Source organism: Alosa sapidissima, chromosome 10 (genome assembly GCF_018492685.1).
Source record: "Alosa sapidissima isolate fAloSap1 chromosome 10, fAloSap1.pri, whole genome shotgun sequence".
NCBI lineage: Eukaryota > Metazoa > Chordata > Actinopteri > Clupeiformes > Clupeidae > Alosa > Alosa sapidissima.
The window spans coordinates 33,160,605-33,181,550 of record NC_055966.1 but is presented as its reverse complement, the minus strand read 5'-3'; the positions used below and the strand labels follow the sequence as shown (position 1 = coordinate 33,181,550).

Sequence of the window (20,946 nt, the reverse complement as noted above, 5' to 3'; positions counted from 1 at the left end):
GTAGGAAGGTCCCATGTTCCCACACTTGGCAATACTAACACTTTCACATCATTTTCTGGAAACATTAGCCATTGGAACATGCATGCACAATCGGAGAAACACTTCCTTCTTTATGTTGACCAACTTCAGACTGTAAAGGGCCTTAAGACCTATTCAACTTATCGTGATGATTTAAAAATAAAAAATCAATTTGAATGGTTGAAAGTATGTAGCTGTCCCTTCCTGTCTGCTGATGCTGCCTGCGATGCAGTAGCAACACCACAGGACGTCAACCTGAAGCCACACCAGGCCATGGGACCAGAGTCAAAGTGCATTCTCTCAATCCTGTTTAGAAGCATTACCAGGAGTACAGAAATAAAAAAGATTATACAGACATACACTACAGACTGGTAGAATGTCACCTTTGTACAATAGGCATAGGCTATTATTTGGTGATGTGGATGATATAGCCTAATGGTTAAGTTTGAATATCATCATCATCAGTAAATGAACATCATCACTCTGCAAATAAGAGAAGCTTTACAATGTTTGCCAAGCGACACCTCAGCAGTTTCCTGAAGACTGCAGACTAGATGATTGCTGTAACACATGCCTGTGTTTTTACACTGTTCATTGCCAGCACCTCTGCAGAGTCTCTTGTCCCAACAAATACTGGATCTAACTTTTGTCAGTGGCTTTATGGATGGTAAGTTACATTACAAATAATCGTCTCCCTCTTGAGCATTCCCAGGCTTTATTTAGGTTGCTAGACTGTAGATGTAGAGTAGATCTGTGTGTGTGTGTGTTGGTAAAGCAAACTAGGCTCGATGAGTAAGAGCCGTGTTATAAGTTTGCATTGCAGCTCAGAGCCTTAGCCACAGCTGACTGCCCACAGTCTCAGTAAGTGGTTTGTTTGCAGGGTTTCTGCAGGATCTTAAAAAGTCTAAAATGTAATAATATGAAATGTAGGCCTTTAAGTGGCCTACAATATTATACACTAGGTCTTAAATGCTTTTGCTCATTTAATGCTCATTTAACGTTACTTCTACAGTGGTCAATTGAATTTTGTTTGCAGCTTAAACTGTAGTTTTCGGTATTGTAGTTCTTTCTCTCAACGGTATAGATGTATCACGATGTATAAAAAAACAATGTAAAAAAACAACTACAAACTGGATCAGTTTGGAACTGATAACTGATTCAAACATTACAGCCCGTAAAGCTGGTCTTACATTTTTAACTTGTTGAAACCTGCAGAAACCATGGTTTAAAGGTACACTATGCAAGATTTTCACCTTAAATATAACCATTACAAAGCCAATTTGATGGTAACTTGTAAAAGGGGAATCGTTCACCTAGTATAGCCATACAGCATAGCCGTAGCGAGTCGCTAACGAGAGAACCAGCCATGCAACTTCAAGTAGAGTAAACCCGAAGACATCTCACAAGAATCGTGAAACATTACCTTGTCAGTAGATATAACTCTTTGGTGATTTGCCTGTTGTTAATCCTTCACTTTCACAACAAAAACATTTTCATTGTGTACAGGGGGGAACAGGCCATGAGAAGTAGGCCATTTACAACAGCAGAGTAAAATATAAATATATCGCCACTCTAGGGGAGCATACAGTCGCCAAAAATACTTGAAACTGCATAGTGTTCCTTTAAAAGCCACTTGTGATGTCTGAATTCTAGTGAAATGGGTATGTCTATGCATCCCTCAACCACCCTTTTCAACCAGTTTCCTCCCAGTTTTGCTGTAACACAATGTAACACAGTTCTCGTTTGTTTGTCCAATTGGGCAATTTGTTTTTCTGGATTCTAGCCGTTTTCAGCTGCATTTTGGAGAACTTTCTTTGTTGTAACTTGTGCATGTCATGCAATGAAAAAATCATCTCAATGTTTTGGAGAGGCTCAAAGGAGTGGCAAGAGCAGTACAGAGCACACAGGGCCATCAACAAAATGGCCAAAAGCTTTTTTTTTTTTTTGAACCTGCATGAGCTGACCACCAGCTTCACAACAAGGACAGTGTCTGCCCAGAATCAGTGGGCCACAGTGTAGTGTGCCCTTAGGGACACTGTTTGAGCTTGGTCCACACCAACAGAGCTGTACACACACACACACACATTCATAGACTGCACATAAAAATGAGACACATTCACAGACTGCATATAGCGAGAATCCAACCTTGTACACAAACACAGTGCCAGAGTTCATCTGTCGGTGGGTGCTGCGTTAGATCCTGGCGAAGTGACATCTGCCAATTAGGGTGAAGGTCACTGGCAGCCCCCATCTCAGCAACCAATGACGGCCAAGGTTACTGGAGTTGTCCCTAAGTTGGGGAGGAAGCATGGACAGTTTGGATCACAACAACCACAATCTTTCACACAAACAACACCCAGTGTACTTGACTGTTCGTCTGTGTGTGTGTGTGTGTGTGTGTGTGTGTGTGTGTGTGTGTGTGTGTGTCTAATGCTTGTGTGTGTGTGTGTGTGTGTGTCTAATGCTTGTGTGTGTGTGTGTGTGTGTGTGTCTAATGCTTGTGTGTGTGGGTGAGAAGACAAGTACGTGGTGGCCAGGGACTGTTGGTATGTGGGTAAAATGGTCATGCTCTCTGGAAAGTGGCTTCTTTGGGCAAAAGGAGAAGTGTGGGTGGTGGGGGGGGGTATAAGAAAGCTCAGAGATCAGATGAGTGAAAGTGCCACCTCATGAGTCAGTGCTGGACCAAAAGGGAACTAAGAGGATGGTTCACATGACACAGAGAGGGAGGGAGGGAAGGAGAGAGGGTCCAATCATAACAGACCATCTCCTCTTTCTCTCCTATTTACCCCCCACTCGTCTCTCTTTGTCTCTGTGTATCGCTCCTCTCAGTCACATTCAGTCGGACTCTCTGGCTGGCTATGGAGGGACAACCACAGGACAGGGACCGGAGAATGAGTGTCGACACTGAGGGTAAAGCAAAAGAAACGTCTCCTCTGGTCCTGGGCTTTTTTGGCTGATGTGGTCCTTCTGCTCCGCGGTGCATGCCGTTGGTGTCCATCTCTCCTGTCCTCCCCTCCTTCACCTGTCACTGTTGTACTCTATCTCTATCGCTCTCTCTCTCTCTCCATCCCTTGTGCACTCTGTCTCTGGTCTAACCTGTTAGTGACTCTGAGAACCTGGTGTTATAATGCAGGTGTCAGTGGCTTGCTGATTGGATGGCAGTGTGTGGGTTTGCTATTTGATTGGATGATTTATTGATGACCTCTCGTGCATCTTTGATGTGGCAAGAGCAAGCTCGCTGGTGTGTGTGTCCGTGGACAGCAGTGACTGCAGAATAGTGGTGTGTGGGGGAAAGTAAGTCTTTCTCATTGCCAGACTTTGCACATTGCCTGTCATCTAGACAAGGCCCCCTACTTTTCTGGAGTGTCACTGGGAAGATTTTGGATTGAGTTCAACTGTGTGTGTGTGTGTCTGCCTGTCTTTTCTGAGCACTGGGTTGGAATCTATTTGTCGTTCCTACCCCGACATATTTGAATGTTGGTCAAGACTCTTGACTCGAGGTTTGTAGCAGAGGGCACTATTTTGGTTGGTATGCGAAGTCTGGCACACACTGCTTTTGTTATTTTGGTGACATGGTAGAGGGTGTTCAGACTTGTGTCGTTACATGAGTGTGGCATGGAGGTTGAACTGTCTGCGCAGTGTGTGGGAGTTCTCTGGTTACTGAAGTGGAGATGGCATGCACATGGGGAGGTGTGAGACAGTTAACTCATGGTGCGTGATAACCAAACACAAAAAACACCATCATCTTACTGAGTGTTTGATTGGTTAATGCATCTCGAGCCATACAGACTGGCACTCCTGTAAAAAAGGTTTTTCAATATAACACATGCCTTGCCTATGTTTTATGATGACGAAGGCCATGTCTTTTTATCATTGCACTTATCACACAGTAGTCAGCCTAATTTACTATCTTTTCTCATTTAGTCATGTGAATTAAAATTCATTATCAAATACTTTTATATCGTTTTTTTTTTCACCACAATCTGACCTTTTTGTGTAAATGAACTGAACAAACTCTTGTGTTTGTCCATACTCACTCTATACTTACTTGATTTTGCAAGTGTATTTATGTCTAGGTGGTGCGCACATCCAAAATATGTTTTTACCAGTGCCAGACAAAGCATGCCAGAGATGTAGAGGGACAAGGTCTGCACACTATATGTGAGCTCCAAAAATATACTTTATTTTAGTCTAAAAAGGCAACGTTTCGATCTCACAGGATCACCATCAGGTCTGATGATCCTGTAAGATCGAAACGTTGCCTTTTTAGACTAAAAGAAAGTGTATTGTTGGAGCTCACAATACAGTGTGCAGATCTTGTCCCTCTACATTCTTATTTGTCCCTATATACCCACCATTTGCCATTAAAATAGGACTAGTATTTCCTCATGTAGGCCTAATGCTCTGTTGTAGAACTGCAACTAGCGATTTGATTAATCTGTCGGTTACCGATTAGCGGTCGAGTAGTTGTTTGGGTTGTAAAATGATAGAAAACCCCAAGATGACGTCCTCAAATGCCTTGTTTTGCCTAAACGCTAAAAGGTATTCACTTGACTGGGGATATAGAGCAGTACATAAACCAGAGAATATATTGTTACAGATGACGGGTGCCTGAATCGATGACGAGCTGCGTATCAACAGTTTGTCATCGATTCTGGCTAACCTCCCGGCAATAGGCAATGACCTACCATCTAAGTGCTTGGTATTGACTCAGTGGCACCTTAAACAACAAGATATTATACCATTTTTTGACATATTTCGTATTCTCTTCAAATTTATTTAGATGGTATAGAATCTATACTATGGATGGTCATGTGATGTCATCTTGAATTTCCCCTTGGGGATCAATAAAGTATCTGTCTGTCTGTGAAGAACAGATAAACAGCTGTCATTCCCATTAACTGCCCAGATGCACTCTTTGGTCTTTGGGTAGTTCTGCGTCCATGGATGACCTTCCCCACAATAATGTCATGAAACCTTTCACATCATAAGACTGCGAAGCACATTGCCCAAAGCAAGCTAGCACACACTGTTGTCAGTGCCAGACAGTGCTGTTGTTGATGTGTAAAAGGTTTCAAATCATGATAAGTACACAGAGAATTGTACTCATTTTACGCCCTCCATCAGATGTTTGTGATTAGCCATGGTTTCAGTGGGTTGCTGTTGAACTTTGCACACTATGCAAATGCTCAGCTGTGTGTGTGTGTGTGTGTGAGGGAGGGAGGGGGAGAGAGAGAGAGAGAGAGAGAGCGAGAGAGAAAGAAATAAAGTGTGTGTTTCAGTGTTGGTGGTTTACAGGGGGTTCCACCCCTAATACCTGGAATGAACTTTCTTCAACAGCATTACATGGGCATCCAGAGAGAGAGGTGTGTGTTTGAGGGGAAAAACACCGTTCATAGCTGCCAGTAGGCTGGTTGTGTAAGGGGATCAGGTAGTGGCAGAGATTTGGGGAGTGGGGGCGCGTGCCGTACAGCCCCCCTCTTTATTGAAAGTCGTTGGTAATCCAACAGTAAGTACTGTAGTCCACAACAGAGCCTTAGCTGGAGGTAAGGCCATCCTTAAAAATATTTTTGTTTGCAGTAACAGCCAAAAAAAATTAAAAATGGGTCGGTAGGTAGGTCAATATTTTTTTTTTTCAAGATTCAAAGTAAAAAAAAAAGTACAATTTTGGTCATGGTGATTACGTAGGAATGAATTTACACAAATGTGCATATCGTGACGTAACTGACTGGGTCTTCAACCCGTGCCTTCAGGCGCACCATTGCAAACCTCATTCTGATGCAGGTTATATAGACCAGCCTTTCTCAAACTTCTTTGACCTGAGGCCCGGTCATGGCAGACTTTTGGGTCATAAGGCTCATCTACATGTACCCAGAAAGAAGGCTACAATAGCTCTTGGCCACGTTATATTGAAATTTGACTATACAATACTCAATGCTATACAGTGTATTATACAGCCTCTGCTCTGTTTCTAAGGAAGTTCCAAAAAAAAACGTCGTTCTATTAAGTTTCGTTAAATAAATAAATAGCCTTCCAACAGGTTGAAGCGGAGCTTTGATACCAACGTTATCGATTAGTTTCAGTTTCTCTCGCGCAGACGCGCATTGAATGAATGCTCATACCACCACTTAATTGTAGGGCTCCATGTTTAATGACATCGATAGCAGAAACGTTTGTTTTCTTTTTTCGTCGATCCGCGGTTTCTTGATCAACTGCGCAGCAAATTATCAGATGAAGCACCGGGCCTAATTTCACTCCACGACTCCGCGGACCAGCAGTCTCCATGTTGCGGACCCATATTTTGAGAAATGCTGAATAGACCACAACCAATTTCAATACTCCGACACGGTCACCGTTAGACTAGGGGGAGAAGGGATGAGAAAAGATCTGGCCACAGTTCTTCCAGAACTTCGTGCCAAGTAAAAGCGTTATCAGTTTGTGTGAATGAAACGAAGCGTAGGCCATAGTGTGACATGCGTAAAACCAATGGTGTAGAGATGACGCCACAGGTTTTTTTTTAAGTGAGCCACGTTTGCATGTAGGCAATTTATATTCACAATACTTGGGCCTACTAAAAGAAATATTATTTTATTGCATTTGTATTGGTTGTTTAGAGTAAAAAAAACAATCGGTCGGTATTAACGCAAGTTTACAACCGGCAAGTCGGTCGGACTAAAAGGGGAAAAAAATAAATATTTGGGTCGGTTCTAAATTGACAGGGTCGGTCGGGTTACGGCAAACGAAAATATTTTTAAGGATGGCCTAACCATGATCCCCAAGCCGTGTGTGTGTGTCTTTGTGTGTGTGTGTGTGGGTGGGTGGTCAAGTGGAGGCAACGCTAGATGGCTGTCTCATGGTCACACTGCCTTGTGTTTTTTTTCTGTGGGGTTCTGTAGGTTTTACGGCCCTGTACGTGTGCTAAGTGTGTGTGTCCATCCACCACTAATTGTGTGACGGCTCTTAAGTCACAGGGTCTGTTTACACAAACTTTTCCCAACTAATGATTGATGATATGGCATTGGCTCTGGTAAAATTCCCATCATCTGTAGCTGAGCAGATTAGTTTTAGATTTCCATGAGACACCAGACATACAACTCCACCAAGCTGGTTTGATGCCCTAGTCTAGCTGACATTCTGACTGACGTTTGTAAAATCATAGCATATCTGCACAGGTATATGTATAACAGTGGTCAACGTATAACAGTGGTCAAAAAATAGCCTACCATTGCCTCTAAACCTGTCCTGCATCAGGACAGAGATGTCCACCTGGATAGTAGCCTGATGTTTATTAATGGTAGAAATAAGCTGTTTATTTTTTAGTGGTCTTGGAACAAAGCATCGCTGTTTATGTGTTAAAAATAAAAATGCCTGCTTTCATTGTTAAGCCTGGAAAATGTCCTGAAGTTCCTATTGGAAACTGCTGTGTCAATGTCCAAGTGTAACTACGTAAATCTGATTATTGCTCTTATTAGTGTGGGCAGCTGTCATTCTCCTGCACCCACATGCCGACACGTGAAAGCACAAAGTGACTCAATCACATGCACTTGCATGTTAAGGGTTTAGTCTTATTCGGTTGTTCAGCAAGCGTTAGCGACCAAATTACTCCCTTCTGTTTTCAAACCCACACCAGTTCAGTTTACTTTTGCTCTCTCTCTCTCTCTCTCTCTCTCTCTCTCTCTCTCTTTCTCTCTCTCTCTCACACACACACTGCGTATTTTTCTGTTTTTTACCATTAGTTCCTCTGAGCGATCGTGTGTGCAGTCTCTGCATCTCTGGGAGCACTTATAATGCACAAGAGTGTTGGATGTGGTTATGAAATCTCTGGAGTTTGGGACGCTTGTAGGTTCAGAGAGATTTAATGGAATCACACTTATCTGTAAATAGACATTAGCAGCAGCTGACAGATCAGCCACCACTGCTGCAGCACAGACACATGAAACGGTGTACACACACACGCACACAAATACATGCTGTCTGTTGTGCTCAGACATTGTTCAGTACCAAAGGAGGTTGCCCTGTCAAATAAATTTACCTGTTACATACAGTTTGTATCTAAATGCAGCCTAGTGGAAAACCTCATACAACCCCCCCCCCCCCCCCACACACACACACACACACACACACACACACACACACACACATTACACATATTGATGTACACACATAAGAAATGCCTTCTTCATTCTCATGTTTTGTCTCTAGTTGTAACTATAGACACGAACATTGTGACCGAGAGACAAAAGATATCAGCAACCTCTTGCCAGTGATGGCTGAGGACTGGGCCCTCTAGGGAGAGTGATGCATCATGGGAAGAGACGATGTGCACAGAGAAGGGGAGAGGAAAAACAACTTGAGCAAAAGCACAGCTGGAGGGTGGTGGTGTCAGGGCTGGGCTGGAGGGGCAGGAGGGGGAGGGAAGGGGGGTATTTAGGGCAAAGGGCAGAGGAGAAGAGGGCGTGTGGTGAAGAATAACGCACTTCGCCACAGATGTGAGCGGTGGCAGCCAGACCAGCAAATCATGAACCACTGAAGTGATGAAATCAAACCTGAGCCACAGTGACTGTGGCCAGGGGGAGAAATGAAGTAGGCTGACACACACACACACACACACACACACACCACAAGCACTGTCCTTATGGAGGTGTTTGAGCTGAGTCATACTGGGTGGGTGTACGCGTGGGAACGCAGTGAGCTTTTGTTTTGATGAAAACTCTTTCTCTCTTGTTCTTTCTCTCTGTTTCTCCCTGCGTGGAGTGTTAGAAATAGAAAAGCAGCAGCAGTCTGTCTGATCATAGCAGTGGAACGCAGTGTGTCTCGGAGAGGAAGGGAGAGCAGGGAGGACAAGAGTGGAGAGAGAGACTCTCGGGGAGGAGGAAGTGAGCCAAAGAAAGCTAGTGGGAAGGAGAGGAGGGAAAGCAAGGGGGGCAAAATTCTCGTGTGGCAACTGCAGCTGCCCAGATGTCACAAGATGGGTCTGCTCTCAAGCAACAACAGCAGGAGTGGAAACACTCTCTCACACACACACACACACCTCTGTCTTTCTTTCTTCCTTTCTCACTCACTCACTCAGATAGATGGGATGAAAAGAGGAGAAATGAAAGTGAAGTAAAGATGAAGTCGAAGCCCCGAACTGCGGGAAAAGTTGCCTTTTAAAGGAGGAAAACTCCTCCCCTAACCAGTCAGTGTGTGTGTGTGTGTGTGTGTGTGTTCAAGGATTTAGTAAGTAATGCATTATGACGCACGGCTCCACCATGGTTTTCCGGTGTTCTACTTGTCAGTGACCCAGTCAGTTGTCTGTGTCTGTGTGCACCCCAAACACGGCTGTTTCCTCCTTCATATGCACATCTTGGACTTTGAAATTGGCACTAAAAACAGGCGAATCTGAATAAAGCGAGTGTGACCCAAACCATCCCTCTGATCACCGTCTCCCTCCACATGTTACGTTATCCCTTCCAGTTGGAGATTCATGTAGAGGCTACTGGAGCCTGTTGTGAATGGCCATTGGCTCACTTAATTGTTTATGTGGGTGCCAGATAAGCATGATTGGGTGCTAGATATCTGCTAAAATGGGCTGTTTTATTCCCTAGCATAATTATAAGATTTGTAAATGTAAAATAGCATCTTAGCATATATTGTTTTTTAAAGTATATTTTTTGGGGGTTTTTATGCCTTTAATTTGATAGGATAGTGGAGATTGACAGGAAGTGAGTGGGAGAGAGAGCCAGGGTGGGATCCCACGGGGCGGGAATCGAACCCGGGTCGCCGGTGTACGGTGCAGGTGTCCCAGCCAGTCGCGCCACTTCTGGGGCCATCTTAGCATATTTTTGACAAGCCAGAGTTGCATGCCTTCTATGTTGCATGCCTTCCATATCAGAGTATAAGGTAATATGCTCTATTCTGTCATCTTTAAGCCAAGCTGTCTGTGTCAAAAGGAAACAAATACAGTGCATACAGTAGAGAAGCCCGGTCCCACTAACATACACGTTACATCTGATGGCTCACTTTCTCTATCTGTTGTCTCTGTTCCCAACTCTCTCTCTCTCTCTCTCTCTCTCTTCCTCCCTCCCTCCCTCCCCCCCCTCTCTCTCTCTCAGTGATGGACACCAAGGCGGTGTTTGCGGCCGTGTATGACGTGTGTGAGGAGAACGCCGCCTTCTTCTCCTCCAGCCCCAAGGGGGCAGCTGGGGGCGCCGTCCGGCAGCTGGTGGATGCCATGACCACCATCCAGGAGCACGCACGCAGCCTGGAGCCCGTAGTGTCCGGCTTTGCCGCCATCTACCACCACTTCGACTTCGACCCCCACATCCCCGCCAACGGCTACCGCTCACTTGTTAAGGTGTGTGTCTGGCCATGTTTGTTCCTGCAAACACGTGCGTGTTCATTTTAAAAGTATCTAATGCAGTTTCGGGTAGTTCGGAGACTTTAGGGTTCCCCTAGAGTACATTTAGCCAAAACCGTGAAAAACATGTCAATTGTGTATTTTTCATTTACTCCCAGTTGTCAGTTCAGAATAGCTAGCGGCATGCTGTCATTTGCAGTCTAGAAAGTGCTGTCTTTTCTGAGTGTGTGCTTGCTACCCTATCTCTCTCTCTCTCTCTCTCTCTCTCTCTCTCTCTCTTCTTTCTTTCTTTCTTTCTTTCTTTCTTTCTTTCTTTCTTTCTTTCTTTCTTTCTTTCTTTCTTTCTTTCTTTCTTTCTTTCTTTCTTTCTTTCTTTCTTTCTTTCTTTCTTTCTTTCTTTCTTTCTTTCTTTCTTTCTTTCTTTCTTTCTTTCTTTCTTTCTTTCTTTCTCTCTCTGTGTAAATGGCTTTGTGTGTTTTCTGATGCCAAAGTTAACCTCCCGGCATATCACCTTACAAGGGAAGAAAAGTTCCCCATATGTCAGTTTTATTTGTTTTCGAGCACAGGAAATCGAAAACCCCCTGTGAAAGTGCCATTTTGACTGGTGGCCAACTTTTAAATGTACCTGCAGGTTCTAACTTAAAACTTGTCATCATTGGTGGGGGGAGAAAAAGTGTTATGAAAGGTTCACAAAATCTCCCTCTGACCTCTGACCCCCCCCCCCCAGTTGGTGCGCTGCTGTCTCCTACACATCGTGCATAAGGGCCGCTACATCAGCACCAGCCGGCGGAGCATCTTCTTCCGGGTGGCGCACAACGCCAGCGAGATGGAGGCCTACAGCAACGCCCTGTGCCAGCTGCGGGCTCTGCTCTACCTGGCCCAGCGGCTGCTGCACGACAACAGCCACGGCAACCTCTTCTTCCAGGAGGAGAGCGGCCTGAGCCAGAGCTTCATGCGCGAGTACGCCTCCATGCACAAGGGCTGCTTCTACGGCCGATGCCTCGGCTTTCAGGTGTGTGTCTCTGTGTCTGTGTCTGTGTCTGCGTCTGCGTCTGCGTCTGTGTGTGTGCGTGTGCGTGTGTGTCTGTCTGTATGTGCGTGTCTGTCTGTCTGTGTGTCTGTGTCTGTAAGTCGAGGCAGATGAGTGTGTGCATGTGTGTTTATTAGTTGTAGTAGTCAATTATACAGACTAGTAGAGACGACAGGAAGCAGAAGGCTGTGTGTGTGTGTGTCTGTCTGTGTCTGTGTGTGTGTGTGTGTGTGTGTGTGTGTGTCTCTGTCTGTCTGTCTGTCTGTCTGACTGTGTGTGTGTGTGTGTGTGTGTGTGTCTCTGTCTGTCTGTCTGTCTGTGTGTGTGTGTGTGTGTGTGTGTGTGTGTGTGTGTGTGTGTGTGTGTGTGTGTGTGTGTGTGTGTGTGTGTGTGTGTCTCTGTCTGAAGACACCATACTCCTTTTGATATGGAGGACCTGCCCAGTGAGCCAGTTAACTATCCACTGCAAGGCCTGCTGAATTCTCCACACTGTTGAAAGACGCCGAGCATGCTATCATGAACAATGTGCCTTAGATGGTGTTGTCTCTGGGAATCTATGATTCTATCAGTAGATAGATTCATAATTGCTTTTACTCATGGTGTCTTAAACACATAGGGTGCCTTAAAAGACACTGTCTGTCTGTCTGTCTGTCTGTGTGTGTGTGTGTGTGTGTGTGTGTGTGTGTGTGTGTGTGTGTGTGTGTGTGTGTGTGGCGACGACTCGCACCCCAGCTGTGGCTATGTTTCTGGTCTAGCACAGGGAAAGGCAGCACCACAACCAACAAGCTGTGACACAAGTTTAGGTTTGCACACACACACACATGTGCATGGTTCTTAAAATAACCAACAGAACTTCCCTTTTAGTGTTTGTAGTGCCCACAGCATACCGCCCTCTACAGTATGCTCCAGTATGCTCCCATCAGCGGAAATGAGCTTTTTTTCTTCTGTCTGACCTCTACCAGCCACGTTCATATTGTACCAGCATTTAGCTGGCACTAATTTCCGCCCCTGCTTCCTATGAGGTACTGTGCTTGGTGTTCATAAATTATCTTCTCTTTTCATCCCTCCCCATGGCCTTCTCCCATCCTTCTCATCCCTCTCTCTCTCTTTTCTTTCCTCTTTCTTTTCTACCTCTCATCTCTCCATCCCTCCTGCAGTTTACTCCAGCCATTCGGCCCTACCTCCAGACCATGGCCATTGGATTGGTGGCCTTTTCTGAGAACTACAGAAAGCATCAGTCTGGCATAGGTGCGTTTATTTGTGTCTTTGTTTGTATCTCTTTATGTGTCTGTGTGTGTTTATCAGTGTGAGGGGGTATGTGTGTGTGTGTGTGTGTGTTATTGTCTGTGTGTGTGTGTGTGTGTGTGTGTGTGTGTGTGTGGACAGGCCATTTCAAGGCCCTGTTGAAGAAAGGCGGCAATTGATTGGTCTTCCAAGAGTAAGTGAGGTCCTCTCGAATCCCCGAATGTGACTGACTATTCTGCACTTGAGTGCCATGTTGCTAATGAGTGCCATGTTGCTGGTAATACCACATATCAATGGCCGTGTGTTTGTACAACATACATGGACAGTCCTCTCATGAAACAAACAATAAATGTTGACATGAAGCTGTAAACTAGATAAGAGACCAGTATATCCTGTATGATACAAAAATAATGTCTCACATAGTCCCCATGTTAGACCGTCCACACCCTGTGCACACATGACTGACCACACTTACAATCCACCTAACCTTGTGTCTTGTGCTATGTGCTGCCCTCTAGAGGAGGCAGGAGGCATTGCGCCGTACGGTGAGTCCATGCTCTCCCTCCTCCCCTCCTTCCCCTCCTCTCCCCTCTGTAACTGGGGGGGTGTGTGTGTGAGTGGAGACTTGTATTGCACTTCCATTCCCTCCCTCTCCCTGGAGTCTGGCTTCTGCCCCCCAGTGCTGCCCCCACCTGAGACTTCATGCCCCAGGTGGGTCCTGCATGCCGAGATTCAGAGTGTGTTCTGTTGAGTGGGTTTCACGTGCCTCATGCAGTTGAGTCTCATTATGGTCACCAAACCTTTAGTTTCCTCTGTGGTGTCCAGTCCCCCACCCCACCCCCACTCCCTATTAACCAAATTCATGATCTTTCTCACTTTCTCTATCTGTTGTCTCTGTTCCCAACACTCTCTCTCCCTCTCTCTCTCTCCCCTCTCTCTCTCTCTCCCTCCCTCTCTCTCCTCTCTCTCTCTCTCTCTCTCTCTCTCTCTCTCTCTCTCTCTCCCTCCCCCTGCATCTCTCTCTCAGGTGTTGCTGCCAGTTCATTGTTTACCTCGGGGAAGTATGCCATTGACCCTGAGCTGCGGGGTTCCGAGTATGAGCGCATCACACAGAACCTAGACGTGCACTTCTGGAAGTCCTTCTGGAACATCACTGAGACGGAGATCCTCGCGGTGAGACTCAGACGCTGCTGACTGTCTCTCTCTGAGAGAACGCTTTAGGCTAACACGAGAGTCTTGTTAAGTGACTTCAGAATAATTGTTCAGTTTAATTACTATGTGTGTGTGTGTGTGTGTGACCCCCCCCCTCACACACACACACACACACACACATATATACTCAAACCGTGTGTCTGGTTGTCATTTGCCTATTTACAATTTACAATAGCCTATATACTATGCATAATTTATTTACAGACTCAAAATAAAAAAAAAAATGCACAAAATATTATATAGATAACATGCATAGAAACAGACATACAGTACAACTGACTGTCCACTGTAATTAAAATGCATACAGATGTTTCTCAAAATAAAGTCTTAGCACACGACTGCCGGTAAATCCTCTTGCAGTGACTCTGGCAGATCCTTCACATTATTAACTATCCAGAAACCTCAGGTCTGCCTTAGGAGAACCGCTGTCATATATATTTAATGAAATGAGTAAATATATGCCTTTTATATGCCAAATATATATATTTAATGAACTGAGTAAATATATGCCTTTATATGCCAAATATATATCTTTGTTTGGTCTGGAGGCTATTTATATTCCGGCAGGTTCTCTGCATGCCTGTGTGTGAATGTTTATGGCTGAGCCGCTGGTGTGCTTGTCTCTCCTCTCCCACCAGAGTCTGGTCAGCATGACCTCGGTGCAGGTGAAGGTCAACCGCATGCTGCTGGTGCCTCCGGTGGCCTTTGACCTCCCACTGGCCGCCGACCCCAAGCGCTCCGTCAGCATCACCCCACCCTCGGCGCACATTGGCCCAGCCCCTGTCCAGATGAGGCTCATCTCCTATGAGTTGCGGGAAGGACAGGTGAGGACAGAGTGTATATGTGTGTGTGTGTGATTGTGTTTGTGTGTGTGTGTGTGTCAGTGCAGTGCAGTCACAGATCTCACACATACAGGCTACAGTGTGTGTGTGTGTGTGAGTATCTGTGACTGTGAGTGTTTGTGTGTGTGTGTGAGATCTGTGACTGCACTGCACTGACACACACACACACACACACACACACACTCACACTCACAGATACTCACACACACACACACACACACACACACACACACACACACACTGTAGCCTGTATTCACCTATACTTTATGTTGTATAACTATATAGTGTTGACTCACTATACGGCGCACCATACAGTGTATGATGTGCATTAGTGGATGTTCTGAATACAAACCTAAACAGCAGTCACACTGGCCAGTGACTGCGGAGAAGGAGGTGCTCTGGGTTTTTCCCTTGTTTGCTGTGATTCATCAGCAGAAACCTTGCAGGCATGATGCATCCTGGGTGCTGCGTCTTCATACAAGTTAAAACTCCGCTCAGCTTGCAGCTGAAAATGCCTCTCCCAGTCACATTTCTGTCAGTCTGTCCAATCAGGACAGGGTAGGGTATCGTTGGGTATCGTCATGGAAGCTACCATGGCTATCTCCTTCTATTTCCACATTGATCATCTTACTGTAATGTATCTGTGTTCTGTAGCATCTCCTCCTCCTGACTAGACCTCTATGTGTTACTTTGCTAAGTTCCCTACTCACACACACACACACACACACACACACAACTCCAGCTGTGATGGCTGGTGCCAGTGTCTTCCTGACCTGATTGTTTGAATCAGAGCGCCTTATAAAAGGCTGATTTTATCTGCGCTCCTCCGACAGGCTTTGTCTGTTTATGAGGCCATGTGTATGTGCATGCATTAAAGCGTCAGGCCGTATGCAAACAGGCTTTAGAGTGGAAACCTTGGCAGAGTCTCCTTTCATTTAGAGCATGTAAGCTCCTTTTAATCCAGCACACTTTCACTCATCTCCCTCTCTCTCTTTCTTGCTCTTTTCTGCTTTCATTGTATCTTTCTCTCTCTCTCACACACACACACACACACACACACACACACACACACACACAAACACACTCTCTCTCACCCACATACACACAGACTCTCTTTCATACTTTCTTTCCTTCTTTCTCTCCCTCTGCCTATCTCTTTCTTCCTTTCTTTCTCCCTTTCTCTCTGTTTCCCTCCCTCTCTCTGCACCTCTCCATACTGCACTGGTAGTCTGCCGCGCTGCTCTCCATGAGCCTCTGAATGGGGAGGGTGTATTGAGCTGGGATAGCACAGTGGAACAAAGACCTGCCAATAGCATCTCTCTTCAGAGGCGAAGCTGCTCTTGAAAGAGTTACAAAACAGCCCTTTGTAGTTCTACTTCCTCTGTGGAGAACCAGCACTTGTGTTGGCTTTGTGCTTTGTTTTGTTTGTTTGTCGTATTGCTCAGTTGATTGCTTTAATTAGCCGAGTTGTTATCTGTAACTGCTTGTCTTTTGTGCTCCAGGATAGTGAGGAGTTGCTGGCCATCTCGCGGTCAGAGGGGGGGGGCCTATCGTTCGGCATGAAGTCCAAACGCAGCCCCCCCTCCCCATGGCTCCTGGTCCACTACCATGGTGGAGGCTTCGTGGCCCAGACCTCCAAATCTCATGAGGTTTGTGACCCCGCCTCCCCCCCCCCCCCCCCTCTCCACACACACACATACACATATACATATACACACACACACACACATATATACATATACACACACACACACACACACACACACACACACACACACACACACACACACACACACACACACACACACATCCACCTCACCCTTTCTCCTCACCGTAAGGGGGGTCTGCCCACGGCCTCAGCATGGACGTGCTCTTCTCCCGTCCTTCTGCCCTGTGGTACCCCGGTACCACCTCCAGTGCTCCTCCTCATGCCTCTCCTCACTCCTCTTCTGTCTTCTTTCTCCTCTCTCTCCTCCTCATCTTTCCATCCCCTCTCCTCTCTCCTCTTCTCTGTCTTCTTTCTCCTCTCTCTCCTCCTCTCTCTCCTCCTCATCCTTCCATCCCCTCTCCTCTCTCCTCTTCTCTGTCTTCTTTCTCCTCTCTCTCCTCCTCTCTCTCCTCCTCATCCTTCCATCCCCTCTCCTCTCTCCTCTTCTCTGTCTTCTTTCTCCTCTCTCTCCTCCTCATCCTTCCATCCCCTCTCCCCTCTCCTCTCTCCTTTTCTGTCTTCTTTCTCCTCTCTCTCCTCCTCATCCCTCCATCCCCTCTCCCCTCTCCTCTCTCCTCTTCTGTCTTCTTTCTCCTCTCTCTCCTCCTCATCCCTCCATCCCCTCCTGTTGACACATGGCACTCTGATGCACATTTCTCTTTTCCCTTGCCACACCCTGCTGCCCTCTCTCCCTCCCTCCATCCCTCCCTCTCTTTTTCTCACTCGTCTCTGAGGACTCCTCTCATGTCTCCATTAAGAGCTAATGCCTCTGCTCGCCTGTCTTCTCTCTCTCTCTCTCTCTCTCTCTCTCTCCCTCCTCCTCTGTGAACAGGGAGGAGTAATTACTGTTCGTGGGCTGTGAACTCGTGTCACTCCCCACTCCGCGAGCCATTGATCTCGGGGGGGGGGGGGGGGGGGGGGGTTGTTAATGGATGGCTCTGACTTTGTCTCTCTCTCTCTCTCTCTCTCCTCTCTCTCTCTCTCTCTCTCTCTCTCTCTCTCTCTCTCTCTCTCTCTCTCTCTCTTCTCTCTCTCGCCAACTGGTCAGATACGCACTGGCCCGGCCAGATCCACTTCCTCACACAAGCCGCACCAGACGGCGCACTACATTTCCCAGCATTCTGTGTTGGGGTAGTCTTCTTTAAGAGCTAATGTTCTGTCTAGTAGAGGAAAAACTGAATGGATCTTGGAATCTTGTCCACAGCAGAGAGCCAGTGGAGAAAAAAACAACGGACCGAGAAGCGTGCAATGTATTGTCAACGTGTAAGACAGACCCTCAGAAGTATCGTACAATAAGAAAAAAGAAATAAAAAATAAATTAAACTGCAGACACATAAGAATTACAAGCACTTGTCTGTGCATTAAAACACGGCATAGGCGCCAGCCTTGAAGGACTTTTTTCAGGTCTTCTGAAAGTGTCATAAATGTACTAAGGAAATCCCGTCTGAAGGTGCCCCATGTGGAGAGGAACGTTAGCGTAGCGTTAGAGTAGCGTTAGCCCTGCACCGAGACTCTCCATTCCTCTGCTTCAGCCAGACCCAGGGAGCAGATCTGTAGTACACACTCCCTCCTGTCCTCCTCTGCACTCAACCACAGCCCCTGAGTGACACGGCCGCCGATCGGCCACGACGCTTGTCAACACGCATCACTTCCTGCCCACAACCTAAAACAAACAGAAGATGGGGAGAGAGAGAGAGAGAGAGAGAGAGAGATGACGACAAGATGAAGAGAGGAGGAAAATGAGAGAGTGAGAGGAACTAGGAGGAAAGAGAAAAGAAAATCAGTGTTGAGATTTGGCCAGAACAGAAAAATCTAGAATGATGGGTGAGGAGAAAAGATGCTACAGTATGAGGCCGGGGGGGGGGGGTGTCGGCTGAGTTTGCCACCTATTTTTCATGTCAGTGCGTGTGGAAGGGACCAGGAGGGTGCTGGAGGCAGGAGCCGGGGGGTGCTATTAACGCTTAGCAGGAGCCCCTTATTTCAGAGCAGAGACGGGGGTGTGTGTGTGTGTGTGTGTGTGTGTGTGTGTGTGTGTGTGTGTGTCAAAGAGAGATGGTGCAAAATGGGCTAGGGGGAATAGAGAAAGGTAAGGAGAATACAAGTGAGAGTTTCCTGCAGGAGCTAGTGGAGGAAGTGAAGCGTCTGAGAGGGCCGGAGATCAGCACATGTACTGACTGCAGAGTGTGTGGTAGTGAGTGGCATCCATTACCCAGTGCAGCTGCAGCGCTGTAGACAAGCTACCTAACGACTGATATTAAAACCCCAGCGGGGGTTGGGGGGGTCGAGACAGATTTTCCTAAGCTTTAAAACAAATGAGCCGACACTCGTGTAGAACATCTTGTTTGATATGGACGCAGCAGACTCTGTGAGCGCGGTGCCACATTGAGTTCACAATGACACCTGGGAGTGCAGTGGGGGGAAAAAAAACAAGACTTGGTGGGTGAGTCACAGACATGGCAGGCGGCTATTTTCAGGAGTGCAGAGGAAAGTGACAGCTGTTTGACTGAAGGTGTGGGCACAGCCTTGGCAACAAGCGCGGGCGCCAGAATCTATTTCACTCGCGCGCAGCCCGAAAGGGCCGGTCTGTGAGCTCCAACTCCAAGTGAAAGAGTGTCCACTCTCCTGTGCCCAATCGCTTTGAATCGGATCTTTCTATTTTGCGCTTTTCCCCCTGTTCCCCCTGTTCTAGCTCCAGCACAGTGTTCCCTCCTCTCCTAATTCTCTCTCCATTTATGACTGTTGGTGTCTTATTTTCTTGCACTCTCTTTATCTCTCACTCTATCCCTCTTTCCCCTCGTTCCATCCTTTCCCTCTCTCTCTCTCTCTCTCTCTCCTCTCTCTCTCTCTCTCTCTCTCTCTGTTTTCATAACCAGACTGTGATTTCTCTTCCACTTTTCCCCTGCAGTCATTTTCAGAGGTATGACTCACACACGACTCTTATGTTGACCCTCCTTAGAACACTGGCACTAAATCCACCCAATTTGTGTGTCTCTCTCTCTCTCTCTCTCTCTCTCTTTCTCTCTTTCTCTCTCTCTATCCCCCTTTCCCTCCCTTTTCTCTCCACTTTCCGTGGCCTCTCTTGTTCACACTTTTTTTTTTTCTCACATACTCTCGCTCTCCATTTGTTTCCTTCACTCACATATTATATACTCATTTCTCTCTCTCTCTCTCTCTGTCTCTCTCTCTCTGTCTCTGTCTCTCTCTCTATCTCTCGCTCTCCATTTGTTTCCTTCACTCACATATTTATATACTCATTTCTCTCTCTCTCTCTGTCTCTGTCTCTCTCTCTCTCTCTCTCTATCTCTCGCTCTCCATTTGTTTCCTTTGCTCACATATTTATATACTCATTTTTCTCTCTCTCTGTCTCTGTCTCTGTCTCTTCTCTCTTTCACTTTCTCTCCATGTTCCCCCTCTCTTGTGCAGCCCTACCTGAAGGGCTGGTCTCAGGACCTGGGTGTGCCCATCCTGTCGGTGGACTACTCCCTGGCCCCCGAGGCTCCCTTCCCTCGGGCCCTGGAGGAGTGCTTCTTCGCCTACTGCTGGGCCCTCAAGAACAGCCACCTCCTGGGTGAGTGTGTGTCACACACACACACACACACACACACACGCTCACACCTACTATGATGACCGACAAATACCCACGAACCACTTAACTGGATCACTTAAAGCACAGAAGCTCCACACTTAAGTTCCACGGAGTCCTATGTTTGCCTTCAGGCCGTCTGCGGCATTTCCTCGGAGTCGGCCATGTTATTCTTTCTATTTACGCGAGCTCTGGTCTCCGGGGTAATCGAATTGACCTGATTTAGAGGCGTAATGACTTAACTGCTGCGCCTCTCTCTAACGGTATGCACGGACCACAGAGCTCCTCTGTGCTAGTCTGGGGGAGAGGAGTGGCGACTTTCATTGCCTTAATTTGTTGTGTTTGTTTCGCTCAGTCACTCACCCCTCCACCCCTCCACAACCCCATAATCCCTGTCCTCATTCTCTGGCCTTCCTGCCTAGTTGTCTTCTCTCTTCCTCTCCTCTACTCTCCTCTCCTCCTCTCCTCTCCTCTCCTCTCTCTGCACTCCTCTCTCCTCTCTCTGCACTCCTCTCCCTCTCCTCTCCTCTCCTCTCCTCTCCTCTCCTCTCCTCTCCTCTCCTCTCCTCTCCTCTCTCTGCACTCCTCTCCTCTCCTCTCCTCTCTCTGCACTCCTCTCCTCTCCTCTCCCTCTCCTCTCCTCTCCTCTCCTCTCCTCTCCTCTCCTCTCCTCTCTCTGCACTCCTCTCCTCCTCCTCTCCTCTCTCTGCACTCCTCTCCTCTCCTCTCCTCTCCTCTCCTCTCCTCTCCTCTCCTCTCCTCTCTCTGCACTCCTCTCCTCTCCTCTCCTCTCTCTGCACTCCTCTCCTCTCCTCTCCCCTCCTCTCCTCCTCTCCTCTCTCTGCACTCCTCTCTCCTCTCCTCTCCTCCTCTCCTCTCTCTGCACTTCTCTCCTCTCCTCTCCTGTCTTTCTGCTCTCACTGCATCTGCATTGTTCCACAATCGCCTTTTTTCTTCCTGCCCTCATTT

At 46.8% G+C, this 20,946-nt stretch overlaps 1 protein-coding gene across 1 annotated transcript in view; it reads left to right on the top strand.

Moving 5' to 3' along the window:
• The window catches only part of lipeb (lipase, hormone-sensitive b), a 35,077-nt gene that overhangs the window by 1,727 nt on the left and 12,404 nt on the right, over window positions 1-20,946 (top strand). The window contains 7 exon segments of the mRNA XM_042106288.1: window positions 10,113-10,354; window positions 11,085-11,369; window positions 12,545-12,635; window positions 13,660-13,805; window positions 14,483-14,668; window positions 16,189-16,335; window positions 19,818-19,966. Of these exon segments, the coding sequence (XP_041962222.1) occupies window positions 10,113-10,354; window positions 11,085-11,369; window positions 12,545-12,635; window positions 13,660-13,805; window positions 14,483-14,668; window positions 16,189-16,335; window positions 19,818-19,966 (1,246 nt within the window).